This window comes from Meriones unguiculatus, chromosome 3 (assembly GCF_030254825.1).
Source record: "Meriones unguiculatus strain TT.TT164.6M chromosome 3, Bangor_MerUng_6.1, whole genome shotgun sequence".
NCBI classification, from domain to species: Eukaryota; Metazoa; Chordata; class Mammalia; order Rodentia; family Muridae; genus Meriones; species Meriones unguiculatus.
Genome location: NC_083351.1, coordinates 102,870,288 through 102,896,960, shown reverse-complemented (window position 1 = coordinate 102,896,960; position 26,673 = coordinate 102,870,288). Strand labels below are relative to the sequence as shown.

The window sequence follows — 26,673 nt, the reverse complement described above, 5'->3', positions numbered from 1 at the left end:
TAGGCTGTGCTGTTAATTGGTGAACAAGGAACAGCCAAAACAGTCATAATAAAAGGATTTCTGTCAAAATATGACCCTGAAAGTCACATGGTCAAGAATCTAAACTTTTCTTCAGCAACTACCCCACTGATGTTTCAGGTACTGCCTTTGCTGTTGCTCACAGGTCCGTTGGGTCAGTTTTGGAGGCTCAAAGTGTTCCATGTGTCTGTGAAGCCTTGTCAGACTTTTTGTAACCATGACATCATGTCAACAATGTCTTCTCTTGTCTCTATTGTTCAAATGAAGTAAAATCTCTTTCTAGTTAGGTTGTTCTATATAATCTTAAATTATGGAGAAATAAGACATTCTCAAAGAACTAATAAAAGGTATATAAGCTACCACAGGCCTCAGTGGTGTTTAAAGCATGTGTAGAAATGTAGGACATATTAGGAAAAACATCTCAAACCTGAGGCATAGACAATCAGTTTCTGAGTAGAACACTAAAAGCTCAGGTGAAAAAAGAATTGGCAAGTAGGATTTCATGAAATTAAGTATATGTACAGAAAAGAAATTATAAAGTGCAGAGAGAGCCTACAAAATGCAAGAAAACCTCTGCATTTTGAATAAAACCACTTATTCATCGGATGGGGAAATAACATCTAGAATATTTAAGAACTCAAAAAAAAAACCCTAAATAATTAAATCACAATATGAAAAAAATAACCTGAACAGACACTTCTCAAATAAAAAAATTCAAATACATACAAACATGATGGAAAAATGTTCAGCATATTTGGAATTGGCAAAATGCAAATCAAAACTAGACCAAGCCTCTATCTGTCCTGCATAAAAATGGGTATTATTAAGAAAACAAGCATTTGTGAGGGGTGCATAATTTTCTTTATGAAAATTTAAATTAGCGCTGCTGGTATCCAAGTCAGCATGAAGGCACCTCAGAACATTAAAAGTAAAATTTCCACACTGTACAGAATCAGAGTGAGTGGATTATAGACACACTTGCTATATCCATTGATGTGCAACTTCTACCAGCCGTGTTACAAAATCAGCTGATGTAGCTGTCATCAGATGAATGGGTGACGTCGCATACATATGCAGTGGAGTTTTATCCAGCCATCAAGAAGAATGGAAATGGATTGTCTGTACATCAGTACATTAAGTGCAATAAGCCAGACTCAGAGAATACACTCAGAAGTGGCTTTGATTTTTTGGGGGGTAGATACTTAGAGCTGGTTATATCTGGATCGTATGGAAGTTCTACTTGAAGGATTTTGAGGAGCCTCTATGCCGATTTCAACAGCAGTTGCACCAGCATACATTCCCGCTAGGAGTGGGAGCATGTGCCTTCCTTCTCATAGGCAGAATCTAGTGAGGGAAAGTTTATGAAAATTAAATTCTGCCTACTAGGGATGTGAAAGAGTAAAGGAAAAGGTCAAGAAAATGTAACAGAAAGAGTGAATACAGTAAAAAAATCCATGTATGGAAATGCTGTATGAAATTACTTTGTACAATACACATTTACAGTACAATTAATTTAAAAATACTGTATTGGAAATAAAATCATTTGGATCTACAAAGTCACAAGCTGAACCATCACCACTCATTTTACTGTATAAACTTTCACTTTCTGTTTAGTATCTGCCTTTTTGGTATATTATTTTTTATTCTTTAGTAATTTTAGAGTCATCTTTGATGGATAGCTTTTGAATTCAAGGATGTTAATGTATCTAAAGAAATGGTCTACACAGCTCTCCATTTGTTCCCTGGCCCCTGGGTAACCCACATCTCCTGATTCCACTATAGAGGGAACAGTCATGATCTATCCTTGGTTCAACTCTAATTTTCTTCTAGCCTAGCTTTATGCCTTTTCCCAACTATTTCCTAAATTGCCACTTTGTCTTCTCCTTCATGGTGTAGCATTCTAACATGACAACCAAGAAAAACTATAACAGGCATAAAATCTTAGAATTTTACCAGATGAAATATACTGTGTCATAGATCCTTACATCATATGGTAGTGACAACAAAAACCTTGGATTTGGGCTGCTTTAGTCAGGGAAACTTCAAGGACAGACCTGAGTTTGCAGTGGCTGACTTTTCCATCTTATGCAGGTGCAAAATTGCATACAACTATTAAACTAGAGAAAAGTTTTCCTCAGTGTCTTTTATACATAACTGTCAATGGTTACTATTATCATTTAAATTATGCATGCACACCTGTGCACACATATGATGTGTGTGTGTGTGTGTGTAGTGTGCATGTGAGTATAGTGACTGTGGAGGTCAAGCATCAGATACCATTGGAGCTGGAGTTACAAGCACTTGACATAAATACTGGGAAACAAACTCAGGTCCTTGGCAGAGACATGTTAAACCCCTGAGCCATCTCTCTCCAGCCCCCTTTTTTCTTCAAAAAAAAAAAAAATCAAAATACTGCTACTTCACTTGCCCCCTTTTCCTTCCTACCTCCAACTCCTTCCAGGTCCCCTTCCACCAACCCCTCCTAAGAGTCCTCTTCTCAAACTGATTATTTTTCTTTATTATTGTTACACACACACAAACAGAAAGAGAGAGAGAGAAACACCCTCCAAGTCTATTTAGTGTTGCTTATGTCTACACAATTTTGAGCTGACCACTCTGTATTAGAATAACATTTAGGAGGATCATCCCTTAGAAACAACAATTATCCCTCTCTCAGCAATCATCAGGTGCCTGTAGTCTTTGTACCCTGTGAGATTTCCTATTTCCACATTAGCATATCTGTGGGTACTGTCATCACTCAGACTTTGTTTAGAGAACCATATTGTTAAGTATCATTGGTGTAGCTTCCTGTCACAGCAGACTTTCTGGTACCTTGGCTCTTGCAATCTTTCGGCTCCTCTTAGGAGATGTTCCCTGAGCCTTAGCTGCAGGAATCGTGTTGTAGATGTATCGGCTCGGGATAGGCATTCAATGATCACGTATTTTGTGCATTTTTTCAGTGTGGTTTTCTTTGTATTGCAGAGAAAAGCTTCTTCGATGATGGATGAGATTTATCTGTGGATATAAGGACACATTCAGAATGCAGTTAGGAACAATGCCAGTCTAATAAAGTGGGCGGTAGTAGGTTCTTCTCTAAGATCCATGGCATTATGAGCCTCTGGTAGATGGCTAGGTTTTCAGTACCAGGCATGACTTCTCTCTTGTTGAGCAGGGCTTAAATTCATTTAGATGGCTGTTAATTATTGCCAAGATCATTGTATATATTCATTGTAAGTTGTATTATGTCACATATGAATATTTTCATATGAGTCTATATTGTACATTGAACATATTCTCTCTGCTTTTCTTTTTGTTCATCCACATTTCCATTTGTTAGAAAAGACATGTAGCTACATGGAACAGATTTTATGTCACAGATATATGGCATAGACCTCAGTAAGGATTCCGGGTGCGTCTTGAACTCTAGATGCTCTTGCCTCTAACTCCCAAGTGCAAGTACTGAAGGTATGTATTATCATATCTGGAAACCGAGGAAGAATGTTTTCTTAATTAATTAATTTACTTTCCCTCCCTTCTTTCCTCCCAAAATCTCCATCTCCCCTCCCCTCCCTCTATGCCTCACTCCCTTTCTTCTCAGAGGAGGGGAGACCTCCCACTGATATCAATCCACTTTGGCATAAGAGGTTGTAATAGGACTAGGTATATCTTCCATTGAGGCTAGACGAGGCTGTCCAGTTAGGGGAAGGGAATCCAAAGGCAGGCAACAGAGTCAGAAACAGCCCCTACTCTTGCTGTTAGAAGTCCTACATGAGGACCAATCTGTGTATCTGTTACATATGTGCAGGGGTCTTAGGTCCATCCCATGCATGCTCTTTGGTTGGTGGTTCAGTCTCTACGAGTCCCTGTGGGCCCAGATTAATTGATTCTGTAGATTATTTTGTGGTGTTCTTGACCCCTCTTGATCCTTCAATCCTTCTTCCTTCTCTTCCACAAGATTCCAGAACTCCACATAATATTTGGCTGTGGGTTTCTGTGTCTCTTTTCATCAGCTGCTAGGTGAAGCCACTCAGATGACAGTTATGCTAGCCTCCTGTCTGCAAATATAGCAGAATATGACTATTAACGTCAGGGGTCAGCTCTCTCTCATGGCATGGGACTCAAGTTGGCCAGTCATTGGTTGGCCATTCCCTCGCTTTCTGCTCCTTCTTTATCCTTGCACCTCCAATAGGAAGGAAAAATTATTGGTCTAAAGTTTAGTGACTAGGTTGGCATCCCATCCCTTCATTGGCAGTCTTGCATGGTTACAGGAGGTGACCATTTCCTGTTCCATATACCTTATTGCTAGAAGTCTTAGGGTCACCCTTCTTCTTCTTCTTCTTCTTCTTCTTCTTCTTCTTCTTCTTCTTCTTCTTCTTCTTCTTCTTCTTCTTCTTTTTCTTCTTCTTCTTCTTCTTCTTCTTCTTCTTCTTCTTCTTCTTCTTCTTCTTCTTCTTCTTCTTCTTCTTCTTCTTCTTCTTCTTCTTCTTCTTTTATTTTAATCCTCATTCTAACACATTGTTTGAGAGACCGGAGAGATGGCTCAGTGGTTAAGGATAGTTTTTGGACTTGCAATGAGCAACCACAGGGTAGCTCACAATTGTCATTAGTTCCAGTTTCAGGGAATCTGACATTATTCTGGTTTTCATGAGCACCATGCATGCATAAGGTGTATCTACATGAATTCAGGCAAAAACACATAAAAAATAAATATATCTTTAAAATTTTTGTTTGGGAATGTCATATATGCATATAATTTGCCTTGATCAAATTCTCCTCTAACTCTTCTCACACTAGGTTCCCTCCCAACCCCACGTGCTCTGTTTAAGCCTACTGAGCCTACTTAGTGCTTCCAGCATGTGCCCAGGGCAACTCACTGGAGCATAGACAGCCTACCAGGGGGGCACATTCCTGAAGCAAACAAACACACTCCCTCCCTCAGCAGCCATTAGCTGACAATAGCTTTTCAGCTAGGGGTGGCACTTTGTGAATGCCCCTCCCTTCCATGCTGGGATTTTGTTCAGGCCTTGTGCACATAGTTATAGTGCTGTGAGGTCGTGTGTGTAACTGCCCTGTTGTGTCTGGAAGTACTGGAAATGAATTGTTGTCTTGCAGTAGTCCTCCACTGCCTTTCCCTCCTCTTCTAATATGATTTCTTCTTGCTCAACTCCCCCCCGTGTGTGTGTGTGTGTGTGTGTGTGTGTGTTAGAGAGAGAGACAGATAGTTAGAGGTAGAGATAGATAGCTAAAGATAGATAGCTGTGTGTGACACACACACACATATATCTAGGGGGAGAGAGAGAGAGAGAGAGATATTGCATTTAAGGACGAGCACTTCACAGTCTCTTAATACCTGCACACTGACCAGTTATGCCTCAGGATTAATTACTATATGCTGCCAAAAGAAGCTTCCCTGATAAACATGGAGAACGGCACTTACCTATAGGTTTAGGAATCAGTTTAATTCTATGTTTGTTTAGCAGAATAGTAGTATTAGGTTCTTCCCTAGGATCTGTGACTTAACTCAGCCCAGGTTCTTGAATTAACAGTACCAGGAATGAATTCCATCTTGTGAAGCAGACTTTAAATTCAACCACAAAGTATTTGGTTATTTTTATAACATTTATGGCACTACTATATGTATTTCCAAGCCAGTCACTATTATAGCTTACAAGGTTCACACATGGGCAAGAGCATCGACTATCAGTTTCTTATAGTAGCATACTTTACACCTTCTAGCACTAGAAAAGTTAGTCAGTGGGGAATAAAGCAGCTGGGTTACAGCCAGCTTGATTTCCTCATGCCATGCAACTCAGGTATGTTGTGTCTCCAGAAATAAGATCTACCCTCAAGTTCTGCAGGTAATTCAAATCAGTATCATTAGCCTGTGATGGCACTGTTATGATATCCCGTCCCTCCCACAGACCAATAACTTGAAAAGAGGAAACTCACACCTGTCATTGGTCATTTTGTTTGATAGCCTAAGGTGTCTGGAAAGGGAATTATGGGGAAGAAATTCTTAATGTCAGTCTATGCCTCAATTACTTGAGAAATTTAATGTTTCTATTAGAACATTAATCAAATAGAAAAAGATAGTCATCAAAAAATTGTAATTGGAAGGCAAATATTTATTGAAAAACAAGCTCATAAAACTTTGCTTCTGGTGAACTTTGCTGTTCTTTCCTTATTGAAATCAAAATATCAGCTCAATGAAAATTGTGGGAGGCATGGATAATTCATGACTTCTTATTGCTTAATTTAATCAGTGACATCAGAGCGCCAATATGCTAAGATCATTGATTGAGTTTCTAAATAAGACTGTCAACTTCATTATACTCCTCTGCTGGAGATGAAATTTCCAATGCTGGCTAGCCCTCTGTTAAGTAAATGCTCTGTATACAGTATCTTGGCATGGAAGTCTAGATGAAATGTCAACCTTAAATTACAGAGCCTCAGTATTGTTTTATATTGTTTTTCTGTGTGTGCATGTGTGTGTGTGTGTGTGTGTGTGAGAGAGAGAGAGAGAGAGAGAGAGAGAGAGAGAGAGAGAGAGAAGAGAGAGAGATTATCTTAAGCTGGTAATGGACATATGTCTATACATTTATATCTCTATATGCACATATACACACACATGCATACACATACACTACCACCACAAACATACATTATTGATGCTGTGTCACATTTAAATAATTTTGACTTTCGAAGGACAGCTCTCTTTTTAAAAAAATTTTAATATTAATCACAGGTTATTTACTTTGTATCCCAGCAATAGCCCCCTCCCTCACTCCCTCCCAATCTCACCCTACCTCCCTCATCTCCTTCCTGTCCCTTTCCAAGACCACTGCTAGGGGAGGTTTTTCTCCACTTCTATTTGACCCTAGCTTATCAGCTATCTTCAGAACTGGCTGCCATGTCCTCCTCTATGGCCTAGCAAGGCTGTTCCTCCCTCAGGGGGTTGGGGGAGGTAAAGGAGCCAGTCCTTGAGTTCAAGTCAGAAATAGTTCCTGTTTCCCTTACTAGGGCAAACCCACTTGGATACTGAGCTACCATGGGCTACATCTGAGCAGGGGTTCTAGGTTATATCCATACATGGTCCTTGGTTGGAGAATCAGTCTCATAGAGGGCTCCCCTGCCCTGATATATTTTGTCCTGTGGAGCTCCTGTCCTCTCATGGTCATACTAACTCCCCCTTTTATCATATGTTTCCCTGCACTCTACCAAGGTTTGTTTATGAGTCTCAGCATCTGCTTTGATAAGCTGCTAGGTAGAGTCTTTCAGAGGCCCTCTCTGGTAGGCTCCTGTCCTGTTACTTGTTTTCTCCTACTTCTCATGTCCATCCCATTTGTCTTTCTAAGTGAGGATTGATCATCTTACTCCGGGTCCTCTTTCTTATTTATCTTCTTTAGGTGTTTACCTTCTTTAGTATGTTTATCCTATCTTATAGGACTATATAAGTTAGTATGTACTGTGTGTGTTTTTCTGCTCCTGGGATACCTCACTCAGGGTGATCTTTTCTAGATCTCACCATTTGCCTGCAAATTTCATGATTTCCTTGTTTTTAATTGCTCAGTAATATTCTATTATGTAAAAGTCCCACAATTTCTAAAGAAACTAATCAAGAGGGAGGATCCTGACTAAAATGCTCAATCCCCATCCCAAAAGGCAAAGAGGATGTACATCGAAGAAGAATAAAACAGGAAACAAGTTAGGAACCTGCCACAGAGGGCCTCTGAAAGGCTCTGCCCTGCAGACTATCAAAGCAGATGCTGAGACTTAGGGCCAACTGTTGGGCAGAGTGCATGGAATCTTATGAAAGAAGTGGGAAATAGTAAGATCTGGAGAGGACAGGAACTCCACAAGGAGAGCAACAGAACCAGAAAAGTTGAACACAGGGGTCGTTCCAGAGACTCATACTCCAACCAAGTACCATGCATGGAGATATCCTAGAACCCCTGCACAGATGTAGCACATGACAGTTCAGTGTCCAAGTGGATTCCATAGTAATGGGAAGAGGGACTGCCTCTGACATAGTCTGATTGGCCTGCTCTTTGATCACCTCCCCCTGAGGGGGGAGCAGCCTTACCTGGCCACAGAAGATGACAATGCAGCCACTCCTTATGAGATCTAATAGTCTAAGATCAGAAGGAAGGAGAGGAGGACCTCCCCCATCAGTGGACTTGGAGAGGGGCATGTGTGAAGAAGGGGGAGGGAAGGTGGGATTAGGAGGGGAGGAGGGAGCATTTTATGGGGGGATATAAAGTGTAATTAATAAAAGTTAAAAAAAAGAAAATACCCCCCAAAAGTACCACAATTTCTGTATCCATTCTTCTGTTGATGGACACTGGGTTGTTTCCAGTTTCTGTCTATTACAAATAAAGCTGCTACAAACATGGTTGAGCAAATGTCCTTGTTGTGTACTTCAGCATGTTTTGGATATATGCCTAGGAGTGGTACGGCTGGGTCTTGAGGAAGCGCTATTCCTAAGGGACAGCTCTCTTTAAAAGCTATAATTATAGCCTTACTTGCGAATAAACATTTAAAAAAAATCTAAGTTTGATTTTTCTTTTTACCACATAGGGTAATTATCTACCTAGTCACTGTTCTTGAGATTTCAGTACCTCTTTGGCTTTCAGTATGACTGGGGCATCACTGTCCCTGGTGATATAGGGATATGGCAGGTGTCCACTAGGATGTCAACGTTCTCATTGTTCAAGGACAGGAAGTCTCCTCCTCTCTTTTGTTTTTATTTCTTTATATCACTCTTTTTTCTCCCACCCAGGAACACAACAGCATGGCCCACTCTGCTTCTTGCCAGGGATACTTGATTGCTGAACCTCTCTGCTGCCTATCATGCTAGACTCATTAGTCTGAGAAAGCTTTCAATTAGCCAGATCCTGTAATTAACTTCCATGCTATAATTTCCAGTCATTCTTACTAAACAGAGCTGATGGAGCAGAGGCCATTCATTTCTTACGCTTCCACTTACGTGGATCCCAAGAAAATTGAAACTGTAGATGGGAAAGTAGATATTGGGCATCTTGTCTGTTACCATGATACTGCACAGTCAAACCGAGAACATTGCTCCTGCCAGGCTGTTTCACGATGGTTCTGGCTGGTTCAGCATCTTGTATCAGTGGGAGGTTTATGTGTTCCTTTTTGCTTGGGATACTCAGGATTACATTCACTGTCTCTTATTAATAATTAATTATGTCTCCTGAGGCTAGTCAAGGTGTGTAGTTTGGATAAAAAAATTATACTCAGCCCAAATTACATTTTGGCTAAGAGAATTTATTATTTTTTTAGAAGAAAAAGGAACAATTTTTCTCTTAACCTAGTGTTATTTTTTTCTACTTATGAAAATTATTGATTTATATCTTTGTGATTTAAATAATCTAATAGTGTGAAAAGAAGAAAATGAAAAATAAGAGGAATTTAAAAAACTTTATCTCTTTAAAAATTATCTTATAGATTTGTTTGTTTCCTCTTTATGTGCCTCAAATAATTGGATAAGTGTAGCTTTAAAGTCATTTTCCTGTGCTCCTGATGAATTGGAGTATCCATCAATTTTCGGGGTTGCTGGTGAAGTCATAATGTCCTGATTTATGTTGGATGTGTTCTTTCACCTACCCCTGGCCATTGGCTTATCCTTAACCTTCCCTGTTTATTCTTGGATTCTGCAGTTCAAACTGGTACGGTCTTTCTCCGGTGTCTGGAGCATTGTTTGGGAAGTTGAGAGAGGTCCTGTGGTTTCAGTGTGTGTGTGCGCGCGCGCGTGCGTGTGTGTGTGTGTGTGTGTGTGTGTGTGTGTGTGTGTGTATGTGTGTTGGTGTTTCAGTTGTACCTGTGGGAGGAAAGTCCGTCCGCGGGCACAGAAGGACAAATGCTAATGCAGAAGGTCAAATGTGGGCGAGCGTGTGCGTGGAAATGCGCGTGGAAATGTGTGTGGAAGTGTGCCTTTGAGGGACAGAGTGATAGAGAATGTTGAACCCTTGAGTGTGTGGGAGGGGCTCTGCCTTGCAGGCATCTAAGGGGTTGTGCATGCACTGTAGCAGGTGCTGGTGCTAATCGCAGCTCAATTTCCTTATGTAAATTCCCTGAATACCTCAGTGGCCAGCAGGTTGGCTCTGTCTGAGCTCCTGATTATCCCCCTGAACTCCACTGTTGGACCCACAGAGCAGGCCATTGTCTCAATAGGCCCTCCGTTTCCCACAGTGGCTGTGGGGGTGGGAGGGGTCTGATGTCCCGCTGTTAGTGTAGAAGGATCCTGGATCTGGTGCTCTGCAGGCACCTGGGTAGTACTCACTCTCAAGCAGGTCACCTCCGCAAGGATCAGGGCATTGGGGCTCTCCAACTCTGGTCTGGACCCACTTAGTCATGCAGGAGGACTGAGGAGCTCTGCCAGCTCAGTGCTGCTGCAGCCTCCAGGTTAGGAAGTCCAGCTACTGCTGCAGATCCCTTCCGGGAAGTCCTGGGGGCCCACCACTGTGTTCTCCAGACATGGGTGGCCTGGCGCTTGGTGTGCCTAGTTTGTTTGGCAGGTCTGCCCACTATCTGCCACTGAGGATTGGGGCGGGCCATACAGTCAGTGGCTCGGAGACCCCGCTGAGTGAGCCAGTCATAGAGTTCCTGTTAGAAATAGTCCCTGTTCCCCTCACTTTGGGAAACCAATTGGTTACTGAGCTACCACAGGCTACATCTTAGTGGAGGTTCTAGGTTATATCCATACATGGTCCTTGGTTGAATGTCAGTCTCAGAAAAGACCCTGTGCCCAGATATATTTGGTCCTTGTGGAGCTCCTATCCTTTCCCCATCAGACTAACTCCCCTTCTTTCTTATGATTCCCTGTACTCTGCCAAAGGTTTAGTCATGAGTCTTTGCTTTGAAAACACTGCTAGTGTCCTGTTAGGCCACAGAGGAGGGCTTTGCAGCCAGTCCTGAAGATACCTGATAAAACAGGATCAGATGAATGGGGAGGAGGTCCCCCCTATCAGTGGACTTGGAAAGGGGCACGGTGGAGATGAGGGAGGGAGGGAGAGACTGGGAGGGAATGAGGGATCGGGACACGGCTGGGATACAGAGTTAATAAAATGTAACTGATAAAAAAAAATAAAAATATATTATACATTTAAAAAAAGACTTTAGAGCAAAGAAAGGGAATGGAAAAAATGATGTAGTTATATTTTAATTAAAAATAAAAACAACAGCTTCCTTACTGAATATATAAAAAAAAAAAAAGAAAACACTGCTAGTTAGAGTCTTTCAGATGCGCTCAGTAGACTCCTGTCATACGTTCAATGCACATCCCATCTGTCTTTCTAAATGAGGATTGATCATCTTACCCCATGTCTGCTCAATTGATTATCTTTTTTAGGTGTATAGATTTCATTATGTTTATCATATCTTATAGGTCTATATAAGTGAGTATATCCCATGTTTGTCTTTCTCCTTCTGGGATATTTCACTCAGAATGATCTTTTCTAGATCCCACCATTTGCCTGCAAATTTCATGATTTCCTCCTTTTTGATTGCTGAGTAGTATTCCATTGTATAAAAATACCACAATTTCTGTACCCATTCCTCCGTTGATGGACATCTGGGTTGTTTCCAGGTTCTGGCTATTACAAATAGAGCTGCTATAAACATGGTTGAGCAAGTGTCCTTTTTGTGTACTTGAACAAACTTTGGGTATATACCTAGCAGTGGTATAGCTGGGTCTGGAGGAAGCACTATTCCTATTTGTCTTAGAAAGCGCCAAATAGCTTTCCAGAGTGGTTGTACCAGTTTACATTCCCACCAGCAGTGGAGGAGGGTTCCCCTTTCTCCACAACCTCTCCAGCATGTGTTATCGCTTGAGTTTTTCATCTTGGCCATTCTGATGGGTGTAAGGTGATATCTCTGGGTCGTTTTGATTTGCATTTCCCTGATGGTTAATGAGGATGAGCATTTCTTTAAGTGTTTCTCTGCCATTCGATATTCCTCTGTCGAGAATTCTCTGTTTAGCTCTGTTCCCCATTTTTTAATTGGATTACTTGGATTGCTGCTTTTCAGCTTCTTTAGTTCTTTGTATATACTGGATATTAGTCCTCTGTCAGATAAAGGGTTAGTGAAGATTCTTTCCCAATCTGTAGGCAGTCGTTTTGTTTTGATGACGGTATCCTTTGCTTTACAGAAACTTTTCAGTTTCATGAGGTCCCATTTATTGATTGTTGCTCTTAGAGCCTGTGCTGTTGGTGTTCTGTTCAGGAAGTTGTCTCTTGTGCCAATGAGTTCTATGCTCTTCCTAACATTTTCTTCTACTGATTTACTGATTCTGGTTTTATGTTGAGGTCTTTGATCCACTTGGACTTTAGTTTTGTGCAGGGTGATAAATATGGATCTATTTTCATTTTTTCTGCATGTAGACATCCAGTTGGACCAGCACCATTTGTTGAAGATGCTATCTTTTTTCCATTGTATGGTTTTGGCTTTTTTTGTCAAAAATCAAGTATTCATAGGTATGTGGGTTTATTTCTGGGCCTTCTATTAGGTTCCTTTGACCCGCCTTTCTGCTTTTATGCCAATACCAATTCATTTTTATTGCTATTGCTCTGTAGTATTGTTTGAGATCAGGGATGGGGATACCTCCAGATGATCTGTTGTTGTATAGGATCGTTTTGAAAATTCTGGGTTTTTTGTTTCTCCATATGAAGTTGAGAATTTTATTTCAAGGTCTGTAAAGAATTGTATTGGTATTTTGACAGGAATTGCATTGAATCTGTAGATTGCTTTAGGCAGGATGGCCATTTTTATTATGTTAATCCTACCGATCCATGAGCTCAGGAGATCTTTCCATCTTCTCATATCTTCCTCAATTTCTTCACAGACTTGAAGTTTTTTCTCTTGTTTTTTTGTATTTAAAAAAAGATTTTATTTATTATAATTTTTCACTTTGTATCCCAGCTGTAGTCCCCTCCCTCATCCTCTCCCAATCCCACCCTCCCTCCCTTTTTCTACCCAGTCTCCTCCCAAAGTCCACTGATAGGGAAGGTCCTCCTCCCCTTCCATCTGACCCTAGTCTATTATGTGTCAGTAGTACCTTCTGCATCATTTACTGGGTGGGATGGTGAGAGCTGAAGTTTTTTTCAAACAGGTCTTTCACCTGCTTTGTTAAAGTCACCCCAAGGTACTTTATGTTATTAGTGGCTATTGTGAAGGGTGTTGTTTCCCTGATTTCTTTCTCAGCCCTTTTGTCTTGGGTATACAGGAGAGCTTCTGATTTTTGCATGTTAATTTTGTATCCAGCCACTTTACTGAAGGTGTTTATCAGCTGAAGGAGTCCTCTGGTTGAATTTTTGGGGTCACTCATGTATACTATCATATCATCTGTGAATAGTGAAACTTTGACCTCTTCCTTTCCAATTTGTATCCCCTTGATCTCCTTTAGTTGTCTTATTGCTCTGCTAAGACTTCAAGTACTATGTTGAATAGCTATGGCGTGACTGCTTCAATTTCCTTAGGGGATATAGGGCTGTTCAGTCTTTCTACCTGACTTTGATTTAATTTTGGTAGATGGAATCTATCAAGAAAATTGTCCATTTCTTTTAGATTTTCTAATTTTGTGGCATATAGGCTTTTGTAGTACAAACTAATGGCTGTTTGGATTTCCTCAGTGTTTTTAGTTATGTCCCCGTTTTCATTTCTGATTTTGCTGAGTTGGATAATTTCTCTCTGCTTTTTAGTTAGTTTGGCTAAGGGTTTGTCTATCTTGTTGATTTTTTCAGTGGATCAGCTCTTGGTTTCATTGATTCTTTGAATAGTTTTATTTGTTTCTAATTGATTTATTTCAGCCCTGAGTTTCATTATTTCCAGCCGTCTGTTCCTCTTGGGTGTAGCTGCTTCTTTTTTTTTTTTCCTAGGTCTTTCAGTTGGGCCATTAAGTTGCTTGTATGAGATGTTTCAAATTTCTTCTTGAAGGCACTTAGTGCTATGAATTTTCCTCTTAGCAGTGCTTTCATTGTGTCCCATAAATTAATGGATGTTGTACCTTCATTTTCATTGAATTCTAAGAAGTCGAGGTCCAGCTTTATTCCATGGTTGTCAGATAGAATACAGGAGATTATTTCAATTTTCTTGTGTCTGTTGAGGCTTGCTTTGTGACCAACTATATAGTCTAGTTTTGAGAAGGTTCCATGAGGTGCTGAAAAGAAGGTATACTCTTTTGAGTTTGGGTGAAAAGTTCTGTAGACATCTATTAGGTCCATTTGAATTAATGCCTTTGTAAGTGCCTTTATTTCTCTATTTGATTTCTGTCTAGATGATCTGTCCTTTGGTGAGAGTGGGGTGTTAAAGTCTCCCACTATTAAGTTGTTAGGATCAAGGATCAATGTGTGATTTAAGCTTTAATAATGTTTTTGTTTTTTTGTTTTTTTTTTTACAAATGTAGGCGCTCTTGTATTTGGGGCATAGATGTTCAGGGTTGTGATGTCTTCTTGCTGGATTTTTCCTTTGATGAGAATGTAGTGCTTCTTCATCTTTTTTGATTAAGTTTGGTTGAAAGTCTATTTTATTAGATATTAGAATCGCTACTCCAAATTGTTTTCTGGGTCCATTTGCTTGAAAAACATTTTTCCATCCTTTTACTCTGAGGTAGTATTTATCTTTGTTGCAAAGGTGCATTGCTTGGATGCAACAGAATGATGGATCCTCTTTCTGCATCTATTCTGTTAGTCTATGTCTTTTTATTGGAGAGTTGAGTCCATTGATGTTGATAGATAATAGGGACCAATGAACATTAGTTCCTTTTATTGTGGAGTTAGTGGTCTTACTGTGATTCATTGCTTGTTTTCTTTTAATTTTTTTAGGCACATTATCTGTATCCTATGTTTTCTTGGGTGTAGTTTTTGTTGGATTGGAGTTTTTCTTCTAGTATCTTCTGTTGGGCTGGTTTGTTGTGTAGAAATTGCTTAAATTTAGTTTTATCATGGAATATTTTGTCTTCTCCATCTATGTTGATTGAAAGCTTTGCTGGGTATAGTAGTTTGGATTGTTATCTGTGATCCCTTAACGTCTGCATGACCTCTGCCCAGGCCCTTCTGGCTTTCATAGTTTCTTATGAGAAGTCTGGTGTGAGTCTTATAGGTCTACCTTTATATGTTACTTGGCCTTTTTCCCTTGCTGCTTTTAATATCTTTTCTTTGTTCTATATATTTAGTGTTTTGAAATGATGTGATGTGAGGAGTTTCTTTTCTGGTCTAGTCTGTTTGGTGTTCTGTAGGCCTCTTGTATATTTATGGACATCTCTTTCTTAAAGTTGGGGAAATTTTCTTCTATGATTTTCTTGAAGATATTTTCTGGACCTTGGAGACTGGAATCTTCTTTTTCATCAATTCCTACTATTCTTAGATTTCTCCTTTTCATGGCATCTTTGATTTCTTGCATGTTTTGTGTTTGGGACTGTTCCGATTTTACTTTTTCTTTGTGAGAAGTATCATTATCTGCAAATGTATCTTCAGCACCAGAGATTCTCTCTTCCATCTCTTGTATTCTGTTAGTGATGCTTACTTTTGTGGTTCCTGATACTTTTCTCTAAGTTCTTCAGTTCCAGGGTTTTCTGTGTTTGTGTTTTCTTTATTGATTCTAATTCTATTTTTATTTCTTGCACAATTTCCTTCATCTTTTTGAATGTGGCTTCCTGTCTCTGTATGATGGCCTCTATTTTTTTTGTTTATTTCTTCTCTGTATGCCACTAATTTTACCTCTGCTTTTGTCTCTATTTGTTTGGCTATATATGCCTGTGTTTCTTTGAGAACTTTGTTCAGTTCCTCTTTCTTAGCCTCCACCTGGGAGGTCAATTCTTTGAGAAATTTGTTCGCTTCCTCTTTAACTGCCTGGATTTGCTTGGCTAATTCTCTGAGAGACTTGTTTGTTTCCTCTTTATGTGACTCTAATAACTGGATAAGCATACCTTTAAGGTCATTTTCCTGTGCCTGATGAATTGGAGTATCCATTGACTTTGGGAGTTGCTGGTGAAGCCATGATATTTTTATTTTTGTTGGCTGTGTTCTTTTGCCTACCTCTGGCCACTTGCTTAACCATAACCTTCACTGTTTGTTCTTGGGTTCTGCAGTTCAGATTGGTACTGTCTTTCTCTGGCATCTGGAGAATTCTTCAAGAAGATGGGAGAGGTCCATTGGTTTCAGTGTGTGCATTGGTGTTTCAGCTATACCTGTGGGAGAAAAGTCTGCAGGCTCAGAAGGACAAATGTGAATGGGCGTGTGCATATTCGTGGAAGTTTGTCTTGAAGAACAGAATGGTAGAGAATGTAGAGGCCTTCAGTGTGAAGGAGGGGTGCTTTGCGGTCACTGAAGGGGTCATGGGTGTTGAAGTTATCACATGCGCTGGTGATGACAACATCAGCAAATTCACTGAGAAGGTCAGTGGCCTACAGGCTACTGGTAATCATCTCTAACTGAGCTCCAGGAGTTATTTGCCTAAATGCTGCTGGTAGCTCCACTGAGCCAGGGCTCACTTGTCCCAAGAAACCCTCTGTTTCCCACAGTGGATGTGTGAGTGGGAGATTTCTGATATCTGGTTGCTAGCTTAGAAGCACCCTGGATCTGGGGCTCTGCAGGCACTTGCGGGTGCACTCACTCTCTAGCAGGTCAAATCGAAATGCACAGAGGTTCCTCCTCTTCTCTCCTGGCAGGATTGGACCTGCTGAGCCAAATGTGCGCTTAGACAGCTCAGTAGTGTTGCGGCTGCTGTACCCAGGAATCCAGTTGTGGCTGCAGAATGGGGTGTCTAGGTGCCTGCCAGGAAGTGTTGTGTAGCCACTACCATGGCTCAGCACTTAGTGCCCCTGGGTGGTTTAATAACATACATTTTAAATTATCGTTTATTACAATTTATACAGTTCGTATCCTGCCTTTGTCCCTCATTTAATATAACAATAATTTTATATCCATAAATTTTTACTTTGAAAATGATAATCATAAGGCCTGCCAACACATTTTACATCTTTTCCAATATCATCCCCATATGTAGAGGTGATGAGAGCTTGGGTTGCTCTGATGCTCATGAAGCTGGGTCCTTCAAGCCCGTTCAGGCCCATTTTTGCTTCCTAAAGTTTTCTCTTCTGTGTAGAGGATTTTTTTTCTTTCACAGCAACTTGACCCTAGTTTCCAAAGGAGACTCCTAACATATGCTGACACACATTTAACATGTCAAATTTCACTATTTATACTAACTCTTCATTGGTTGGTAGCAAAGTGTGATCTGTAACCTGCTGGCCCAGGCCTACTTCTTCCCTCGGGGTGGGGTATCCATACACCAGGCTGGAAGGAAGCTTCATTGGGAGGGTAGGTTAGCAGGACTTCGGTTCCATGGTAAATGCAGGAGAAACAGCTTTCTCCAATTTGGGTTTCAGTAAATCAGTTCTCCTTTATCGGGTCATGAGGGCTATATCAACCTTGGAGAAGTGGGTAGAGGTTTTGGGGTGACTGAACATCATTGGCTGGGGCTGAGGTGCTGGGAATGCTTCATTTGCATAACGAGGAATCCCAGGTGCTAGCTGGTCTTATCCTTATAAGGAAATAGAAAGTTTACCAAGAAACCACCAGCCTACATGATTATCTCAGGAGTGGCAGAGGTGGGGTCACAAGGCTACATGCACTGGGGCATGCAGGCCCAGAACAGGGAGGGAAATGGTCTTACTCCTGGCGACCTCAAGATGAGACTGTTTGGGTTTGCACACATCTTGACCTTACTCTTGCTCTGGGCAGGCTCCTCAGGCCATAAGGCTCAGGTGCTCCAAAAAAGCCAGGTCCCATAAACTGCTGTGCTTTTCATAGCACCCTCTTGCCTTTTTCCTATGGATTTTCTTTATCTACCTTAAAATTAACAACTGATTTATCAGTAATGTGCTTATTTTACTTGTAGCTTTTAAGGATATGACTAGCTAGCACCTGAAATTCCTCTTTGCACTTCACTGTAAATTATTAAAAACAGTCTTATATTCACAAAGTTTAAAAGGCCAACCAGGGTTATACAGTGATATCCAGTCTCAAAACAAAAACAAAAACAAAAACGAAAAAGAAAGAAAGAAAGAGGAAAAAGAAAAGTAAAAAAGAAAGGGAAGGTGGATGATAGACAGATGTATATACAATATTTCATGGGGGATTTAAAATGTAAAATCTGTGTGCTGGAGAGATGGCTCAGAGGTTGAGAGCCCTGTCTGCTCTTCCGAAGGACCTGGGTTCAACTCAGCTCACACATGGCAGCTCACAACTGTCTGTAACTCCAGCTCCAGATGACTTGACACCCTCATACCAAAGCAAATAAAACAAAAAATTACAAGTAAATTTAAAATGTAAAATCTGATATTAGAACTGACATGCATTTAAATATTTCCAGTTTTAGTATCAAATTTTACATTCTATTATTTGGGCTGTAGGTTTTTAAATAAAGAGCAAAACCTCTTAATTTTTATATTTAAGATATATATTATGCATAGATGGAATCAAAGTCAATTAAATTTATATTTCAATTCAATTGTATGTGATAGTTATAAAAAATGACTTAACTACTTGAATGGCATTCATACCAAAATAATAAAAACATCGTTGTATTTTAACAATAACTTTAAACTTTTACTTCCTTTTTCATATATCACTTATGTTTAATTCTCTGTGTTTTATTGATTCTGGATTGTGACTTAAAAAAAAAAAGAAATAGATGAAGCCACAAAGCTAATAAGTGGGAGAAACAGTTTAACCTTTTTTATGACTCTAAGCCCCGTGAGAGCTGTGACATAAAGCCTTTGCAAATTATGCAGATTTGCACTCACTCACTCACAGGGATTGTTGTGCGAATGAAGGGCTATTCCCAGAACTACCAATGAACAATCGTTTGATCTAACAAAGCCCTTCCAGCGAAAGTTTCTTTCCTTCTTTTTTTCTGGTTAGAGAAGCAGACACATCTACAATTTGATGTGATAAACACTGCTTATGATATAATATAAGTACTATGAATCACAGAGGATAAAGGTATGATTATGGTAGAAAAATTATACACATGAATATAATGGAATAATTGGCTACTTTGTATAAGAGAAGAGTTGACATTTGTTTCAATGATATCTAGGAATTATGAAGACTGAACTGTCTACTGTGAAGTTTATTCAGAAAACTGAACTGCTCTGAGCTTTCAGTCTTATATTTCAGATGGATTACTGAGAATTGTCCTCACTCCATTCCTAAGCCCACTTGATTTTCTAACCACCTAATTATTTTAATTCAAATTTATTTTTTATAATTTATTCACTTTATATCTCAAATGCAGCCCCCTCCCTTGTCTCTTTCCCACCCCACCCTCCCTCTTTCTTTCCAGTACCCTCCTCCCCTATTCCTCTGAAGGGGGTGCCCTCCTCCCTACCATCTGACCCCAGCCTATCAAGTCTCAGTAGGAATGCCTGCATGGTTTTCCTCTGTGGCCTGGCAAGGTCCTCCCACCAGGGGGAAGTGATCAAAGAGCAGGCAACAGAGTCCATATCAGAGACAGCTCATGCTCCCCTTACTAAGGTTCCCACATGCCTATCCACTACATCTGAGCAGGGGGTCTAGGTCCTCCCCATGCATGGTCCTTGGTTAGTGTATCAGTCTCTGCAGGCCCCCATGGGCTCAGATTTGTTGGCACTGTGTAGCTTCTTCTGGAGCTCCTGTGCCTCTGGGTCCTTCTATTCCCCCACACTTTCTTATGACTTCCTGTGCTCTGCCCAAAGTTTGGCTGTGAGTCTTAGCTTCTGCTTGGATCCCCTGCTGGGTGGAGTCTTTCAGAAGACATCTATGGTAGGCCTCTTCAACCTCTTCTGATGTCTATCCTGTTTGCCCTTCTGAATGAGAATTAAGCATCCTCCGTAGGGTCCTCCTTTTTATTTAGCTACTTTAGGTCTGTGAATTATAGTATGGTTACCCTGTATTATATGGCTAATATCCACTTGTAAGTGAGTATATTCCATGTGTGTCTTTCTGGTTGTGGGTTACCTCACTCAAGAAGATTTTCTCTAGTTCCACCTGTTTGTCTGCAAATTTCATGTTTCATGATTTCCTTGTTTTTAATTGCTTATTAATATTCCATTGTGTAAATGTACCACAATTTCTGTATCCATTCTTTGGTTGAAGGTCATCTAGGTTGTTTCCAGGTTCTGGCTATTATAAATAAAGCTGCTATGAATATAGTTGAGCAAATGTCCTTGTTGTATGATGAAGCATCTTTCAGGTATATGCCCAAGAGTGGTATAGCTGGATCTTGAGGTAGGACTATTCCCTATTGTCTGAGAAAGCACCAGATGGATTTCCAAAGTGGTTGTACAAGTTTACACTTCAATCAGCAATGGAAGAGTTTTCCCTTTCCCCATATCCTCACCAGCATGTGCTGTCACCTGAGTTTTTGACCTTAGCCATCAAGAAAATTGTCCAATTTTTTTTTTGATTTTCAAATTTTGTGGCCTATAGGCGTTTAAAGTAAAACCTAATTATTCTTTGGATTTCTTCAGTGTCTGTTGTTATGTGTCCTTTTTCATTTCTTAGTTTGTTGATTCAAATAGGGTCTCTCTGCTCTTTAGTTTGTTTGGATAAGGATTTTCCAAATTGTTGATTTTCCAATTGTTTTCCAATATTGTTGATTTTCTCAAAAAATTCTACTTTTGGATTCTTTGATTCTTTGACTTGCTCTCTTTCTAATTTATTGATTTCTGCCCTGAGTTTGATTATTTCCAGCTATCTACTCTTCTTGGGTGTGTCTTCTTCTTGTTCTTCTTCTTGTTCTTCTTCTTGTTCTTCTTCTTGTTCTTGTTCTTCTTGTTCTTGTTCTTCTTGTTCTTGTTCTTCTTGTTCTTCTTGTTCTTGTTCTTGTTCTTCTCCTTGTTCTTCTTCTTCTTCTTCTTCTTCTTCTTCTTCTTCTTCTTCTTCTTCTTCTTCTTCTTCTTCTTCTTCCCCCCTAGGGCTTTCCAGTGTGCCATTAAGTGGCTTGAACAGGACGCCAATCTCTTTATGAAGGCATTTAGTGCTATGAACTTTCTTTTTAGCACTGCTTTCATTGTGTCCTATAAGTTTGAGTGGTATGTTATTTGGGAAATCATGGTGATTATAAGCTCCAATTTCAGAGTATGGTTGTTGTATTGATTATCAAAAAAGCATCCAGTCTTCTGCAAAAGATTTAAGATCTTTTAAAATCAGTATCTGGGTTAACAAAGTAACATTTATGGAAGGGCATTAATAAAAGAAAAATTGTTTCACAAGACATTTTGGCTACCACAAGTCATCCTGGGAGATGTTTTAGGTTTTATCTCTAGGAGTATGTGAACAAGGTTTCCATAATTAGCACTATAACCTAGACTATAGGATAAGCAACATTTCATAGTACATGTCTTATTATTATCTGAATTCAGATATATAATATATTATATTAGCACTATAGTATAAATACATTATGTCATATAATATATAATTATGTAATATGTAAGATATAATATTAAATACAATATATTTGTATATTTATATATAATTATATTATATATGTTATATAACATATATAATATAAAGGTATTTTTATCTAAGTTCAGAGACTGAGGAGGAATTTCTAGGGTAAGCAGCTAACATCATGCAGTTCCTTGTAGGTCATTCATGGGAATCCATTGGAATAGTAGGCAGGGTTATATCACCCTTTTGAAAGATTAACCTGACCATAAAGCAGAGATGAAGATGGAAAAGATTGCTGACTGCTTTAAATGATATCTGACAGAAAGGGTTACAGTAACTATTCAAGAGGAAGGTTGACTGGCTCAAGATGCAAAAGTGAGAGTGAAATAGAACACATGGATTCATTCACATTGCGGTTAGACAAAATTTATGATCGGTTGAATGGAAGTTGTTGAAGGAGATAGAGACATAACAAACATGACTCTGGGACTCCTGAATTTCCTTACTAATGTATCAAATGTACATGGTCGCAGGTAATTTTCTAGATACTAAAGGTACAATGAGGAGTATTATAGGTAGGATGCATGTAGCATTTCACCCTAGAGTGGGGAACAGATGGTAACTAAATAATAGAATACACCTACTTGGAGCTATAGGTTGATATTCATGATGCTGTGGGGACATCCAAGTGGGGAAGTTCAGTATTCATTCATCTGTTAGTGTTTGTATGTGCTTTCAGGTGCACATATGTGTGGAGTTGTATGTACATCTGTGTGGCCTGTATTTGTGGCCTATATGTGCTGTTCCTACGTGGGCCTCCACCTTGCACTTTGAAACAGGGTGTCTCAAAGGTCTCTAGCTCACCAAATAAGAAAGGCAGAGTATTAAGAAATCACCAGGCACCTGCTTCTACCCTCCTCTTCAGTACTGAGATCACAAGCATTTGCCTCCCCACTTAGATCTCATGCTTGCATGACAAGCATTTAACCATTGGTGCTTCCTCCACAGCTCTTACATAGTTGATACCAGCTTAGTATCAACAAAACTTTTCAATTTTTTCTAACTGGAAAATTGATTAGGAAATTATTCAGTGGTCAGAAATTTGAGAAATGTTACAAAATAGCTCCACATTTACAAATTCTTTCATTTCCTCTTTCTTTTTGTTGTTGTCAGCATAGCCAGTTTTATGATAAGTAATGCATTTATTATTTCCTGTCATCTAGAAGAAATTAGGATCATAATGATGAGGGAGAAGGTGCAGGTGTGTGGGTCTTACCTGTATTATTCTAATTATCCCACCTACGGAGTTTTAGCTCTTGGAAAGTTCCATACAACAAAATCTTCACATGACAAAGAGTTCTCATTAATAGACATAGGATGTCTGGGAGTCTCTGGTTTGCCATAGGGGGTTGTCGGGAGGTTAGTAATTGGCTTAGGCATTTAAATTCATTGAAAAGCAGAGCTAAATTTAACCTAGTGCATTAAAAAGCATGCTGTTCTGTCAGGGGAATATGAAAGTCTCATTTCTATTATATAATTTCATGGGGGATTTGTTTTATAATTGAATGAGCTATGATATATTTACATGTATTTCTATTGAAAATGATGAAAACATTTTCACATCTTTTCCTATTGCTTATTAAAATGACGGAAGCTTACAATTTGCAATTAAATTGAGTATTTCTGGAGGCAAGTATATAACCATTTCCTTATATTTCAGCACATCTTATAGTTATATAGTGGTTATAAAAATAATTTTAACTGGTTTGTTCTTTACAGGATGTAACAAAACAATTTTGGATAGAAGAACTCATTTTTATTGTATTATTCTTTCACTCAGAATGCATGTACATAACACTTCTAAAATGATTTAAAGTCATGGATGAGTAGATCCTACAGTTGTAGCAATGACTTGAAGACTTTAGAACGCTGAGCTTGTAGTTAGGGAACTTTGCATTTCATGTTTTTTCTTGTATGGTAATTTCCAATTAGTTGACCTATATATTTATTTTTACTTAAGTGTAGTTGTTAACTATTAATAGCAATACAAAATAAGCTAATCCTCAAAACCACAAATGATTATTGCTGTAGATTGTTTCTTGGTGAGACCTAAGAAAAAGGCAAAGGTTAGCAAACTAACCTTTTTTTTTTTTCAGTAATGGTTTAATGGCTTGTTTCTAAGCCACTGTGGACAGACGTGGAAACAAATGTATTGCCATTGTCAAGACTCTGAAATTCTTTTTAAGATAGAAAAAGAACACAAAGTTGGGAGGATAAAGAGGGAAATCTGGAGGGAGTTGGGGATTAGGAAAGAATATGATAAAATATACTGTAGAAACTTCTCAAAGAATAAATAAGAAATGAGTTTGAGATCTTTCTTGTATACTCTCCCCACTCCTTTCAAGACTCCACTAAAAAGGTTTGATTTTTTTTTTTTACGTTGCTTTTGATTTGTAGAGTACAGTACGGCTTCTTCTCCCGCTAAGGAGTAGAGTGAGAGAGACAGTGGGCTTTGTTCTTCATGCTGTTTTGTGGAATGGGAAAGAATCATTGTGGCTGCATCTGCTCCACAGCAGGGAATCTGGATCATATGGACCCCACTGGAATTGTAACAGCCTTCAGTCAAAGGCAGGCTGTACAGCTCAGGCTATGGACTTAAGACGCTCATTAGACAATATAGCCCTATTTAACAATATCTCTGACTGTGACAAAACTTTTACAGGACTGAAGTTAGGAGTCATTGGTATAGATGCCAGGAAATGAAAAGAAATCCTTATGAATAAACAGAAAAACATCATCTACTCAGAATTTACGTTGATTAGAACTTTATTAAATGGTAAATGAAGTCAGATTTAAAAAAATATTTATTTATTTATTATGTATACGGTGTTCTTCCTGCATGTACACCTGCACACCAGAAGAGAGCACCAGATCTCCTTATAAATGGTTGTGAGCCACCATGTCATTGCTGGGAGTTGAATTCAGGACCCTTGGAAGGGCAGCAAGTGCTCTTAACCTCTGAGCCATCTCTCCAGCCCCCATGAAATCATATTTTTAAAGCTTATAAATGTTAAGCAAAATAATTTCAGCACTAATTAGCTTGCTAAAGTTAAGGAGGGTATTTTGGCTTTTTATAAGTAAGTCTTGTCAGTTGAAAAGTTCTAGTTTTGTTGATTCGCAGTAGTTGATCAGGTCTTAGGAGATGCTTCACAGATGTTTCTGTTGGTGTTCTTGCTTAACAGAGGACAATCGAGAGCTATGTGGATAAACGCATGGGCACAACGTATGGTCCTGCTGCAGGGAAGAAAATGGCCATATTTATTGATGATTTGAATATGCCAGTAATCAATGAATGGGGTGATCAGGTATACTGAGCCTACTGTATGTTTTTATTTTGCTAATTTGTGGTTGATTTGTTCTTCCATTGATAATTTTTAAAATATTTTTTCAGCTTGCAGTTTCTGAGTTACAATAAACTCGGTTCATGAGTTTAGGGATTAGGTTCTAGAAACATGTCTGTCTTGTCTGGCTGTCTGCTGTCTATTTGTCCATTTGTCCCCGCCTTTGTCTCTCTGTCTCTGTCTCTTTGTCTCTCTGTGTGTGTCTCTCTCTATGTGTGTAGATTCACTAACCTGTGACTAATTGTGAGGCCAGAGGTTGTATTCTACCACTCTGTACCTTTCTGGAGATCGGTCTTTCTGAATCTAGGCCTCACCATTTTGGTAGACTATTTGGACACTGAGCTACACCCAGCATTTGCTTGTCTCAACCCCCAGCCCCAGGTCTGACATGCGCACAAGCACACCCGGCTTTTACACGGCTGCTGGGGATTCTGAATAGCTGCAAGCAAGAATGCCATTTTAATTCTCAGAGTTATTTTTCTTAGGTTACTAATGAGATTGTCCGACAGCTGATGGAGCAAAATGGGTTCTATAACCTAGAGAAGCCTGGAGAGTTTACTAGCATTGTGGACATCCAGTTCTTGGCAGCCATGATCCATCCTGGGGGTGGACGCAATGACATACCGCAGCGATTGAAGAGACAGTTCTCCATATTCAACTGTACCTTGCCTTCGGATGCTTCCATGGACAAGATCTTTGGTAAAATGGTTATTAGAGAGCAAGGGAAAAGAGGGATACCTACTCTCAGCAAGTATCTACCCCAGAGGTCAACAGAAAGTGTGAGAGGCTCCTTAGACTGCAGCCTTATCACTGTCTTATTTTGTTTCCTACAGTGAATAATTACAGGTATTTATGGAGGTAGATGCGTTAGTGCATATTTTCTGGTTGTTTATTATTATTATTATTATTATTATTATTATTATTTTCATTTAACTACCAGTTACCACCTTCTCAAGTAAGGAAGTTGAACATGGCACATACAGGAGTTGGTTTTCACATGGGTAGCCTATATATTCCTTTATGTAGACCACGTGGCTGATACACTTACTAACCCAAATAATGAGTATTTTGCCATAGGAATAACAGTGTCCAAAGTGGATAAGAGACTCCTCTCTGATCATCAGTGAACTCAACAGAATTGTAGTCAGTTATTGATGGATTAAGTACATAGTTCTTCAGAGACAATTTAATTGAAGTGCTACTAACTAAAAAAATATATAGCCAAGTATATTTACTTGAGCAATGAAAAACTAATTTTACTGATTTTGGAATTACTCTTTGCAGAAAAAGAGTGTGAAGTTATGAACAACTTTCTGTTGGTATGAATTTGTAATTCCACAAACTGAAACTGACACAAAACTCATTAAGATTACCCTAATTAATTTCTGGCAGAATAAAATGTCATCTTATCACCCCAGGCTGGGAGAATGTGACGGCACTCTGCCTTCAGTCACAGCAGTGGAAAGATTTGGAGACCAAATGACATTTGAATTATCTAAATTTGGGGAAAGTCAGGAAGATGAGAAGGAATGACTACTATCACTTTTAATTATTCTTTGTTGCCTGGAAAATGTTATGCATAAGGGAAATTAGTTTATAATGCAAGAGAAGTCAGCAACAGAAGAGGGAACTCTAGAAGACCCAGGAAAACATCTCATCTTTTAATGTCAAATTTATATATTTATCACCGTTACTCATTTAAAAATACTTTGTGCATTTAGAGTTTTCAGCAGTGTTTGTTTTCTTTATCGTTGTTGTTGTTATTACTATAATCGTTATTACTTAGCTCTACTAGAGAT

General features: G+C 39.2%; 1 protein-coding gene across 1 annotated transcript in view; it reads left to right on the top strand.

Annotated features, from left to right (window-relative positions):
• Dnah5 (dynein axonemal heavy chain 5) overlaps positions 1-26,673 on the top strand; it is a 256,569-nt gene that overhangs the window by 136,256 nt on the left and 93,640 nt on the right. The window contains exons 47-49 of the mRNA XM_060378798.1: positions 4-138; positions 24,716-24,838; positions 25,360-25,573. Of these exons, the coding sequence (XP_060234781.1) occupies positions 4-138; positions 24,716-24,838; positions 25,360-25,573 (472 nt within the window). The remainder of the gene's footprint in view (positions 1-3; positions 139-24,715; positions 24,839-25,359; positions 25,574-26,673) is intronic.